General features: G+C 26.5%; 2 protein-coding genes across 2 annotated transcripts; both read right to left on the bottom strand.

Annotated features, from left to right (window-relative positions):
• Nucleotides 1-110: 110 nt before the first annotated feature.
• Nucleotides 111-1,730, bottom strand: LOC128961060 (alcohol dehydrogenase class-3 chain L-like). Its single transcript, XM_054307268.1, has 6 exons — nt 1,629-1,730; nt 1,146-1,569; nt 1,025-1,080; nt 688-949; nt 486-614; nt 111-392 (listed from the first exon to the last, which is right to left on the bottom strand). The coding sequence occupies exons 1-6, from the start codon at nt 1,638-1,640 to the stop codon at nt 145-147; spliced, it is 1,131 nt and encodes a 376-aa protein (XP_054163243.1). The 5' UTR covers nt 1,641-1,730; the 3' UTR covers nt 111-144.
• Nucleotides 1,731-11,435: 9,705 nt separating this feature from the next.
• On the bottom strand, nt 11,436-13,210 carry LOC128961554 (putative glucosylceramidase 1). Its single transcript, XM_054307804.1, has 4 exons — nt 12,716-13,210; nt 12,444-12,616; nt 11,922-12,372; nt 11,436-11,822 (listed from the first exon to the last, which is right to left on the bottom strand). Exons 1-4 carry the CDS (start codon nt 12,911-12,913, stop codon nt 11,436-11,438), a joined length of 1,209 nt encoding a protein of 402 aa, XP_054163779.1. The 5' UTR covers nt 12,914-13,210.
• Nucleotides 13,211-13,955: the final 745 nt, after the last annotated feature.

Raw genomic sequence — 13,955 nt, 5'->3', positions numbered from 1 at the left:
ATAAATTTAAATAAAAATTTGTTTCAATTATAAGAGATTACATGACAGTATTTAATGTATTTTTAACATTTAAAATATAAAACAAAAAGAAAATACAATTTAAAGTCTTAATAATTATATAATTTGTTGTCTTAAATGATAAGATTAAAACTCAATGATAGTCCTAATTGTTTTACCAGACTTTAGTTTATCAAAACCTTCACTAATATCATCCAAACGTATTCTGTGTGTTATTAGTCCATCAATTGGTAGATCACCCGATATATACTTATCCACTAAATTTTCAATGTTTTTTCGTGGTTTTTGATTACCATAATAAGCACCCATTACTTTGCGTCCATTCAAAAGCTCTGCTACCGAAGCGACTACTTTGTTACCTCTGGCACCTAAACCTAAATGCATTTTAAAAAACTATTTTATAGTACAAACTTCTATTATATATATAATTTCATAATATTATAGTATAATAAATAAATTATTTTTACCAATAACTACAAGACTTCCCCATAAATTCAATGAATTATAGGCCGAGTCGAGGACTTGTTGGTTACCAATACAATCAAATGCATAGTCAAGTCCACCGATTTCTTTGAAATACTCTTCAATAGATTTTCCTAAATATTTAATTTTTGTTTTACTATTTAAATGATAGTATTTTCATTTAATTATATTTTATGGGAGATATACCTAATGTCGAGGGATTAACAAAGTGTGTGCACCCAAATTCACGTGCGATACTCTCTTTATTGTCATTTATGTCGACACCAATAATTTGTTTGGCACCGGCCTGTTTGCAACCTAACACCGCAGATAAACCAATAGCACCTAAACCCCAAACGGCACACTTAGATCCAGAGTGTACTTTAGCCAAATTGACAGCACTAGCATAACCCGTACCAACAGCACATCCTATAATGCATACCGATTTCAGATCAGCCTTTGAAGTAATCTAACAATTAATAATATAATTTTATTAATAATTATAAAAAAATATGAAGATTTTTGTGATTTTTATATGAAATACTTTTGCAATTTGTGTTTCTTTGACAACACTATACTCCGAGAAAGTACTGGTGCCGGCTGTAAAACAATTCAAATATTTAGATGATATGATATATTGATTAACAATTTATAGTTAATATTACTAAATGAAAGCAAAGGTTTGCCATTGATCTTCATTCGGGTCTGTTTGTTGTTCCCGTGATATAGTGTCGATTCAAACGATGAACTCAAACATAAATTGGTGTTTGGATGAGAGCACCACTCGCACCGATTGCATTGTGGTAACCACATTAGTATTACATGATCACCGACTTCAACACTAGTCACTTCCGGTCCTATTGACTCAACAATGCCGGCACCTTCATGTCCAAATACTATAGGATTGCCCTCTAACTCTAATTGAATATCAGTATCCAATCCCCAAATGAAATGTCCATCACTGGCACAGAGACCGGCCGCTACCATACGGATCCGGACTTCCCCTGTTTGCGGCGGATCTACTGTTATATTCTCTAATGTCAATGGAGTTCCTTCTTTCCATAGAACTGCTGCCCGACAACTGATTGTCTAAATTTTATTCAAACAAAAATCTATTGAAACAAACAAAACAAAAAATACTAACAAACCTTTGCAGACATATTTCAAACTTAAGTATTATTAAAAATAAAGTTTAACTTTCAAAAAGTCAATTCTTTATAATAAACTAATTTTTACATTAAAATATCTGTTAAATATTACATTTAAGACTTTATAGTAATTGAAATTTTAGTAATTAAATAGAAAATTAATCTATTTTTGATAATTTAATGTTTGCTAAGTTTTTTGATTATTGATAAATTTAATTTATTTGTTGATATATTATTTTATAAATGTGATCATTCATTGACTAATTATTCTTAATATTCAAATAATTTAATGATGAAAATAACATAATAATTCACTTATTATTTCTTTAATGCCTATAAACTATAGACTGGCAAAAGTAGGCGATTAAAATATATTTACTTAAGTAAATATATACAGATATAAGGATTAATAATTACATACAAAAATTTTATATAAATTAACAAATGGATTAATTAAATAATTTAATATTTGTGTTATTTGTTAATCAATTGTTGTCATTATGGGCTCATTTAAGAGCTATTTATATGCCCTCTCATAAAGTAATGTAAAATTAGTCTAAAATTTGGACACAAATTTACAATTAGATCACAATTAGGACAAAGTCTGGTTAATACAATAGTGGATGAAATAAAGGGTAATTTTGAAAATTAATTATAATTAAAATAATAACTATTTAATTGTTTATTTTTTACAAACAGGTTAGATATCTAAGAAAATATTACTAATATTAATAACAAATTTTAAAAAAATTGTTTTATTAATTTATTAAATTGTTTTATTAATTTATTAAATTGTTTTATTAATTTATTAAATTGTTTTATTAATTTATTAAATTGTTTTATTAATTTATTAAATTGTTTTATTAATTTATTAAATTGTTTTTCTCTAATCCCCATTCAGCAGACGGACCACAAAACAGTGAATAATTTTTTTGTCCATAAATTATGACCCAAATTTAAAAATCGTATAAAATAATTAGATTATACCGTATGATCTCACATTTTAATGAATTTTATAATTTAATTAAATTAATATAATTTCACAATCTTTACCGTATTTCCTAATATTTTAATATTAATGAAACTAATTTATAATACCGTTTTCCCAATATTGAAAATGTTTATAGATTTATACCATATTTTATTGCTAATATATTCTTACATAGGAATACTATACTTTTTCAAAAAAAACTTGACATTATTGTGGGAAGACGGTATTAATTTTAAAAACATAAGTTAACTATAGTAAGACAGTACTATGAGAGGTAATATGATATGAATGCTTAAAAGATGGTTTAATTATATATATATTGAGTTATTACGGTATTATTTAATATATAAAATAAAAAATATTATTTTTTTAATTAGTAACATAATTGATACCCATTTTGATCGATAGATGTATTGTTTATATTATTTGTTATAATTTATCCGTCCATTAAAAGGTTGATATATCATATTTCAATCCCTACTTTTGCCAGTGTATAGTATGTACTATAAACTTATAAGTTATAACTCTTATCAAAAATAGTACTAATCCTTAAACAACTAACTTTATTATCTCTTAACGGGTTATCTAATTATATCTCATTAAAACAATATATAATATTATTATATAACAGTATATATGAAATGAACAACTTTTCAATGTTTATATTAAAACTGATTCAGTAATATCTATAAACAATATTAATATATATCTAATTTAAACCTAATTTAAACCTAATTCTCGTACATAGTTTGCTACATCGCGTCATTCACCTAACATATCCCTAACTAACTAAACCTAACATTTTAATCAATTTACTGTTTATTTATTAGACTATTTTGTAAAGGGATTAATAGATTAAATATTACTATTAGACTGTATTGTATTAATTTAACATTTATCGCTGAACCGTATAACTGGTATATTATACAATATGTTATACAAATAATATCTATAATATTATAGATTCTACAGTATAKACTAACGCTTATATGGATTTATATGTTATAATATAGAATTACCAAATTAGACAGATTCTGTAAAATAATAATTATAAACGAATTTAGTATTTTATAATATAAAATGTTTATTAAACCATAAATTTTGTTACTTTTGGTAATCATTATATAAATAAATTTGATTGAATATATTTCAAATAAGACAAGTATTTTATTTATTATTAATTTGTTGCATACTGTACAAGAGAAAAATCAATTTAAAAAAAACTGTAATAATTATTATAATGCATAATTTTCTATTAAATTAACTATTTGTTTAAATTAAAAAAATATTGTAAATAATATAAAAAACAAACTAAAATAACTTAATTTTTAGTTATCGAGATTTCGATGTTATTTTATTTATTATATTGTTTTGTTAACAAAATAAGGTTAAAGACATTATAGAATATCATAAATAATTATAAATAAATATTAAAATAATAATTAAAATTTATACATTTTAAACATTAAAATTGCAATTAATGTTATGAATGTTTTATCTATATATACAAACGTTTTTCTTTTTCATAGATTTTTATAATTAAATTCCAGAAAATCTAATACTAATACAATAATAATTAATAAAATATATTAGATATCATTACTATTAAATTGTTTGCATTTTATTTATATACAATATTTACAATTTAAAACTGTAAATATTTATTATATAAATAAATCAATTAATTTTAAATATTTTCATCGTCTCGAAGGCGTTGTGTTTGTCGGCCAACGTCTCAGTGATCGTTGTCTTCACCGATGACTTTGTTTGCGGTGCTATTTGTGGTCCACTTTTGATAACCATCGGGTGATCCATCGGTTTTGTGGCCGTCAAACAAAACATAAGTGTTGTTGTTGTCAATAATTGTGTAAAATAGTCAACAAAACCCATGATATATGAAATATTGAAAAATATTAATATTTAATAAAATTAAGAGTTTTGATGAAAACTTGTTCTAAACAAAAGTGTTTTGAAAAGTTCAATGTTTTATAAACTTATTTAATTAATTTGTTTTATTTAAACACTTTCCGAGTCTTTATATATAAGAAGATGAAACAAAAATTGTAAGTTTATATTATATAAAAACATGAATTATATGAATGATAACAACTTATGTAAACTCATGTATAGATTTCATTTTAGTATAACTTTAGTATTTTGGACCTAAAATAGAAATATTACATAAATAATTTACTAATATAATCAATTATAATTATACATATCAAACAAATTGCTTATTATAGCTAATTGTATGATAACCAAGTAGATTGATTTAAACATTTAAAATTAAAAGACTACTTGGGTTTCATTTATAATATAACAAATTATATACAAAAATCAATTCATTGCAGCAATATTTTAAGTGATATGACATGTCTTGGAAATAGTRTTAACAAAAAAAGGAATTTCTAGAAAGTTTCTAAAAAAAATCTTTTTATGAGAACCTTATGTTAATTTTGTTATATTGTAAAAGTATATTATAAATAAAATATTATTATTAGTTTTTTAATTAATATTCAAAATAATAGAATTATTCGATTAATAAAAATAATAAAAGTATCAATAAATTTTATTATAACTATAAGTATAATAAGATTATTATATTAATTTTAAATATAGAGATCCCATTTGTATAGTTGTGTTGTGTAAATTATTTATTAATAATACAGTATTACTATAGATACAGTATAAAATTTATATTGGGATTTCATAATATAATAATAAAGTAAAATTTCTATAAAAATTTATTTCTGAGAAAGTTTCTAGAATTTTTCTTWGTGAAATTTATTAGAAATTTCAATTTGTTAATCTCTACTTATGACAAATTTTATAATATCTACAATAAATGTGTATTATTTTTATTATAATATTAGTTTTCTGCAAATTATATTTAACARCTTGATTGAAAACATTAATTACATTATAAAATATTATAATAACCACAATATTTCAATTGAATTAACTGTATATTATATAAAATTGTTGAAAACAATTTGTAGCATTAATTGGCTGAACAAACCCCCGGCTCTTTTGTAAAATTTATTTGTACTATAATTTATGTTTTAAAAAGTAAAGTTTATGTGAAGATTGCATTTTCATCATATATGATGTAAAGCTGTGAACACATTTTCATTTATCATTTTTAGGACTCATGTTATTAATATTTATATTATTTTTATTTATAAAATAAACTAATCATTGGTAAATAGTATATACCATATACTATATACAGTATATGAACCTGATATTTATGTTTTAAAACTCTTTATATGTTTACTATAAATTCAATTTAATTGTCACTAATGATGATTGAATGGTTTCGAGGTTTTACTACTTATACATTGTACTCATTTTAACAAAAATATTAGTTTAAAAATAATTAAATTACTATTAAGTSATTTTACAAACATTTTAATTGAAATCATATCTAATTAGACTGACAAACGAATTCTTTTTATWAAAAAAGGACATTGATAAAAAAGTTTCAAAATTACCAGGGACAAATCAGGGACATAATAAATTACTATTTTCTTATTATATTAAAATASTATACTTTTTATAGAMAATTAAGTACYTGTACTCAACATTTAAATATTTAATAATATTTTATTTTAATAAAAATAAATGTCATTAAAATTTTTCAAAATTGCACATATTTTACTGTTACATAAAATAAATGATATATTGTTATACTCTATAAGTTTTACTTGAATCATACAAATATAATTGCATTGATTTATTTTATGCACTCATTTTATGTAAAAATATATTTTGTTTTATATTTTATTTCTATAATATTTCTGCATTTTGTGTACAATATATTTCTAGACAACTTATTTAATTAACCGATATTTACATTGTTACGGTAAACCCTATCCACGACTCTGAAATAAGTGGTCAAATCCTGGACGGTTGGTCACCCTATATCTAGTATATAATATAAATATTTATTAATAAAAACTTTATAAAATAAATAAAATATTGATTACGTTAAAACATTTTCGATCATTAATATAATAATTATTAACACAATAATGTAAGTTAATTTAAATAATATTATATTAAAAGTATAATCATTTAATTATTATATTATTATTAGTAAATTCAGGTGTTATTTAAAAAAAATATTATTTAAAATATGAAACAAATATAATTATTGATAATCTATTGAATCYATTAAATATATACAGTTTATTAGTTTTGACTATTTTGTCTAATAAAATCAAACATTAATTATATTTATAATATATTGTTTATTTAATATAATATAAATTATGATATATAAAATGTTTATATTAATAAATTAACATTAATTAGACTATTTTTGATTTTAATTAGTAATCAATTTTTTAAAACTCCAGATTTAAGCCAATAATKTCTTAAAATGATAAAATTTATTTATTACTATTTTATTTATTTAATTAAACAGTATTTTTAAGTACACACATTATTATTGATACTCTTAACTGTTATGAACTATTGGTACTGTTATTTAATAAATATTATTTATAATATAAATAATATTTATTAAATAGTGAGTTGAGTGGCCGTTGATCAGGCGGCCAATAACTCGGGTTCGGTTAAGTATACGAAATAAGTACACGTTTTTATATGAAAGCAAACGATTTTATTAAATATAAAATATGCGACTAAACGCTGTGAAAGCTAAGCGACTACTACTGTTGCGGAAACGGTAGAGTCGTTGAAATAATGCAATGCTGCCGCTTATGATGTTGTGTTGAGCGCCAGCTGTTAACACACTCCCCGGCCGCGAAACTGCGTATATTGTCCGAATTTTGCGACTTTCGGGTAATGTGATCACGTACATCAATCGGTGATGTGTTTCGGTGATTACGGTCATGTTTATCGTCAAACCGTCGTTGTTTGTCTTGTGGTAGACGTCCAATCGGTGTCATAGGTGGTCGTATTAGTGGATGTTTCTTTTCGGTGTGATTTGTGATATCACGCTTAACGGTGAACAAACCAATCTGTGGTATTCGCGGACTACTGCCGGAACACCCAAACGATTTGTTATGCGATTTGATCGGCTCCTGTCGTCGACATTGACGTTTCCAATGATATTCGGTGAAACCGTGTCGAAGACATCGAGGACAAGGAGTCGGCGGTATGTCATACTTACGATTGTCTTTACGATTAATGCGATTATTTTCGGTGACAATACCGACTTTTTTGACTGTCATATGTGCGACTTTCGGTTTATTCGAGATATGTCGTTGACTTCGCAGGCGCACAGTTGTCTTCATTTCTGCGATGTCGAGTCCAACGAGAACATCGTACGCGATGTCCATTACGTGAATCGTTACGTATTCGGTGTGTCCGTCCATTTGAATCTTAACGTTGACGACACCGAGTGTATACTTATCGCCGGCGATGGTACCTACTTTGGTCTTATGTCGCTCGTCCGGTCGGAGTTTCATTTGTTTTGCGACATCCTTCGATAAGATAGTAATGTCGGCGCCATTATCTATGAAAGCTCGTACGGGTTTGTCATTAATTCGTATGTCTCGATATCGTTCAGTATGCGAGACAGCGTTAACCACTGGATCCGGATTTTTCGGTTCTGTTCTTGGACAGACGCGCATCCAGTGATATTCGGTTATGCCGTGTCGTCGGCATCGTGGACATAAAGTCGGTGGCCTATCATTGTTACCATTCTGTCGCTTTTTCCAACGATTACGTTTGGGTTGGCCGTCTTCGTCGTCGATAGCGTTAACGTTAAAACTTTTATTTCTTTTTCGTGTCTCTTCGACGAGAAGCGCTATTTGTAGCCATTCTTGAGGCGTTGTCGGTCGTTGACAGGCAATCAGCGGCCTGTAGTAGTCGGGCATACCCTTCGTGAGTAGACCTATCTGTTGTTCGTCGGAGGCGCGCGCTTCGTCCAGAAGGCGGCGCATTTCGTGATAATACGTGAGTACGCTCTCATTAGCTTTGAGTTTTCGGTCGGAGGCTTCGACAAGACCGTGACCAACCATACGACCAAAACGCGCAATCATAAGAGATCGGCACTCGGCCCAGGCCAGGTTTGGAAGTTTTCGGGCGACTTCACGACAATACCAACTGAAGGCATCGCCGGTCAAGTGTTTGGCGAGCGCAAGCAGCCTCTCGTAGTCGTTATAATCGTATGTCAATGCGGTGAAGCCATTCGTCGATAGGAGTTACGGAGGAACCGCCTATAAATGGTTCACATAATTTCGATGCGTGTTTTACGGTACTATGCGGTCGTGTTGTTAAGGTATCGGCATCGGAGTCCAATTTCTGTACGCTTGTAGTCGATAAACTCGATGCCGTATTGCGATTGTTAATCACATTTCGTGCGGCGGCGGCCACTTGTGCAGCTCTGGTCAGCGTTGCCAGACGTTGTGCTAACCCATCCTGTGTCGGGTCGTTAGTCATATCGCGGGTCAATGCTTCCAAGTCTGAAGCGATTGACGACAAGTCTTCATTCGTGTCTTCGGAAATCGGGTTGAGTCCGTTCGCACCCGTCGTTACGTTCAGGTCGTTACTGAACGGCGGTAGTGTTCGGCCACTACGTAACTGTTGAGACATCGTTGTCTTCGTATCGTTTCTTTAAAACGCTTTATTAACGAAAAACCGTTGAATCGATGAGAGCCGTTAAAGCGACAAAAAACCGTTGTTTTTTGAATCCAAAAGTCGTCGGTGAGTAGGTCGTCGAAGTCGATTTACTTTCGATATCCGCGAGGTAAGTATCTCAGTCGACTGCGCCAATTGAGTTGAGTGGCCGTTGATCAGGCGGCCAATAACTCCGGTTCGGTTAAGTATACGAAATAAGTACACGTTTTTATATGAAAGCAAACGATTTTATTAAATATAAAATATGCGACTAAACGCTGTGAAAGCTAAACGACTACTACTGTTGCGGAAACGGTAGAGTCGTTGAAATAATGCAATGCTGCCGCTTATGATGTTGTGTTGAGCGCCAGCTGTTAACACAATATATATCATTTATATTTAACAAATAACCGTTTCTTACATTAAACTTTTTTTTCACTTTTTGGCAAAAAGTAGAGAAAAACAATAAGTTTATAATTTTAAATCATAGGTATATAGTGTTGACAAAAAAAATTATAAAATAATAAAGAAATTTCTATCTATGGGATGCCTATGTTAATTTTATTCTCTAGATATTTGTTATCTTGTAACAATACATTGTTTTTACAAGWAATAATTAAATATAATTAGTAGCATCTTAATTATTAATTAAACTAAAAAATTAATTTATTTAATAATATTAAACTATAATATAATTTAATATATATAATAAAATGATGAATAAAATTCTACAAAACTAATTATTATTAAATAAATATAATAATTTTATATATAGATATCCCATTTTGTATAGTAATATACTAAACTATAATATATTGTATACTATTATGTTATATATTAGTAATATTACATATGTATTGCCTCATATTGTTTCAGGATTGCAATAGCTATAAATATGTGGATCCCATAGTATAACATTAAAGTTAAATTTCTATAGAAATTTATTCCAGAGAAATTTTCTAGAAACTTTCTATTTGCCCATSTATATAAATATATCATATTCCGGTATATAATTTACATTATTGTTTATGAGTATATTTATATATATATGTAATGTATAAGTATTGTATATAATTTATTTCATATAAAAACATTTTTCACATTTTACAGCAGACATTACATAGATATTCATTTATAGTGCAATAAATGGTGGAAACAAAAGACAAAACAAACGCATTACTAATTGGTATAAATATATAAAACCCAAAAATTATAATCAAAATTAATAATAGTGTTAACACTCGTCGTGATTGAACAACAATTAACGATAAGTAATTAAAATTGAATAAATGTTTACAGTATTAATGTTTAACGTATATAATGTATTATAATACTGAACTGATTAGTATTGGATTAAAAACATTAGTTTATAAACTAAATGCTAAAAAGCAGATAAATGTGTTAAATATTTACAATTCTATGTTTACGAATGTTTTTGTAGAATATATGTTAGATTTTACCAACAAATAAATGATTGGATTTACAAACATATTGTATAAACTTTACAGAATTTTATTAATACAATCAAAAATCGAGGTCTCATCACATTATTTCTCAATTATTTTGTTTTATGTGATTATGACATCAATTTGATAGTCTAGTAGTGCTGTGGATAAAAATGTATGCATTGCATAACAACTTTCATTGAATATCTACTTTATAATCAATTGTATAAAAATTAAATAGTTTTTGAAATATAAGAAATTAATTTTAATTTAATTAGACAACTGTTGTTATTTTGTTGATTAGCATTACATCTAAATTAGTTTATTACATACAGACTGTATAATACAGTATATAAAACAAATGCTTTTTATTGTATTGAAGCATAAAATTACATTAAAAATTAACATTTAATTACAGTTTTATAATAAAATATTGTTTTACGAATTGTTTATTTCATGGTATTTGAAAATTTATTAATTTTCATAAACTTAAAAAATACAAATACCTATAATATAATTATGTTAAGTCTAAAAATTAATTTCAATATATTATTAACTTAAATATTTAAATTTATAGTAATACTTAATATAAATATAAACTTTATTTTATACATTATTTTTTAAAAGCATTTTATTTATTAAAAAAAACTATTTCTAAATTAATCTGTATGTATTATTTAATTAATTATGATTGTGATAAAATGTAAATTATTATAAAATAATAAAAACTATTAAAATTGATTAATAATATAATGAATACTGAATTTATAGACACAAGTCTCAGAGCCACCAAATATATGATTGTATAGAATGAGCCGCTATTTTGTTGGTTAACCACTGTTTTCTTTGCTTTATATTTAAAGTGATTTCAGTATCACCTCTATTGAGAACAACCACTACGACAGCTCCGTCGTGTCGTTTAGCGGTTACTACATATATGTTGTCGACACAGGTATCCATTTGATGTTCAACCCGTACAGAATCTGGTAAAATGAACTTGCTAAAATGACCAAGTGCATAAAATGATGGCTGTTTATATGCTTCTCCAGCAACACTATCCACATATACCAATCCTCCACAACCTGACCGTTCAAACCAAAATGGTCCGCCATTTAGATCCAAAACCATATTCCATTCAACCCAACCTACGGCCCAATTATTTAATTGCTAATTTGAATAATAATAATAATAATAATAATAATAATAATAATAATTGCTTAATTTAATTGTAATATATTAGATAATACTGTATATTAATATACTTACGTTAATGATATCAAATGCATACCGTTCCGCATAAGTCCAGTTGCCATTGCCGGCTCCCTCCAAAAAACATGCCTCAGTGTTCATATAGAAATAATTTTCATACTTTTCGTGTAGGTATTGCAAAACTCCTCCCACATACTGTGCCCCATATTTTTCATTGTAATACCAATGATTGGCAATACCTGAGACATATTGTGCCGCATTTGTATCATTTAAGATGATATCAATCCAATTGATGAGAAAGGGTGTGTTGTCGTCTAATATTAATAGTTTTAATTTGTTTTTGTCATATCCAGCTCTGGCCAGTGTTGGGCCCAAATTGTTTTTGATATAATCTCTTAACGTATTTGGTGTAAACTTAAGATTATTGAGCTCATGGTCTTCTACCGGTTCATTCTGAGAGGTCAATCCCCAAAATTCTATACCATTTTCTTTGTAAGCATTTAAAAATCTTAATTAATAATATATGTATTTAATTAATAATACAAATTGTGATTAATTACATGTGTTAATATGACATACTTGATGTGATAATCGGCCAAAATTTGAAAATACTCTCCACTGACATCACCTTTAAGTTCAGTAAATGATATAAATTCTTCTGTTTTCTTCATCCAAACGGGTGGACACCAATTACTGGCAAATAATTTGATGTTATGAGGACTGACCTTTTGTGCCAATTTTACATAAGGTATCTTCAAATAAAAATAATAATAATAATTAATATCTAGAGTTAAATACACAAAATTTAATTAATTTAAAAAATTGATTAAAATTTTACACAAATATCATACTTTCCACTCAAAGTCCTCTTTTTGTAAAGAAAAGTGTTTCAATTGTTTATCATTATAGACGTCATCCAAAGTGTATGGTCTAAGAGAATAGTCAGTCCCACCAATAGGTATCCTTCCAAATGTATATTCAATACCATTACTTCCGTAGTAACTCTCGATGATAGCTCTGGATAGAGTCGGATCTACTGAACTCAACATAGACCCCGTGCTGTCAGTAAAGGCACCGCCAAAACCAATGATTTTTTGATATTTATTGTTTTCATCTATAGTTATGGTTAACTCGTTTTTTAAAGACTTTTCATAATTTTTATATCCATAAAATGGATTAAATTTTAGCGATTTTTCTGCGAAACGATCGCCCAATTTGTTGCTCTCGTAAACTGAAGCATAGCCTGCATTTGGTCTGACTATTGCCGGTATATCATCACAATAACTGTCGTTACAAACACATACAGTGTCGGCATTATCTATGTGTTTACGAAGACACTCCCTATGAGTCAAACAATCAGGAATTATGTTTAATAATATTAATATTAATACAATTAATATAAATTTTAACTTTGAAAATAATACAAAATTATTATTATTATTATTATTTTGCATTATATTAATTTAGTGAATGTATGAATTATTAAATGATATGCGATAAAAAATATATGATAAAGATTATGATAAATTATGATGTTTCATTCAATAACTTATAAAATATGATATTTTATTTTCAATATCAAATACAAGTACTGTTTGATAAATCTGCTAAATATCTTGTTTTAAGTACATATTTATGTTTTAATTGCCATTAAATAAGAAACATTAACATTTGTTTTTAATATACTGTATAATATTCATTAATTAAAACACCTTTTTAAAATAATCATTAAATTAATTTTTAACTACAAATGTTTCAAATTTAACAAAAAAAATTATTTTAGATTTTATAGTTGAATGTTATCTTTAATGATAAAGTTGAATAGTATATATTATTAGAAAATAAATACAATATTTATTGATTATTATATCATATTATTTCTATCCTTGATTATAATTACTGGTAATTATGATGTACAGTATGATGATTAACAAACTACGTGTATTAAAACCATATTTAATAATAATTTAATATTATAAATAATATTTGTTTATAACCATAATTAATTAATATCAAGGTAATAACATTTAAACAAAAAATATTTAGTAATAATATTAAAACTCTAATTACATCTACAAAATCAATAATTAA

Source organism: Oppia nitens, unplaced genomic scaffold (genome assembly GCF_028296485.1).
Source record: "Oppia nitens isolate AA-2021 unplaced genomic scaffold, nextdenovo-longstitch-racon4-pilon3 scaffold5_pilon_pilon_pilon, whole genome shotgun sequence".
Taxonomy (NCBI): domain Eukaryota; kingdom Metazoa; phylum Arthropoda; class Arachnida; order Sarcoptiformes; family Oppiidae; genus Oppia; species Oppia nitens.
The sequence above is the reverse complement of the archived record's forward strand: the minus strand, read 5'-3'. Positions and strand labels throughout refer to the sequence as shown.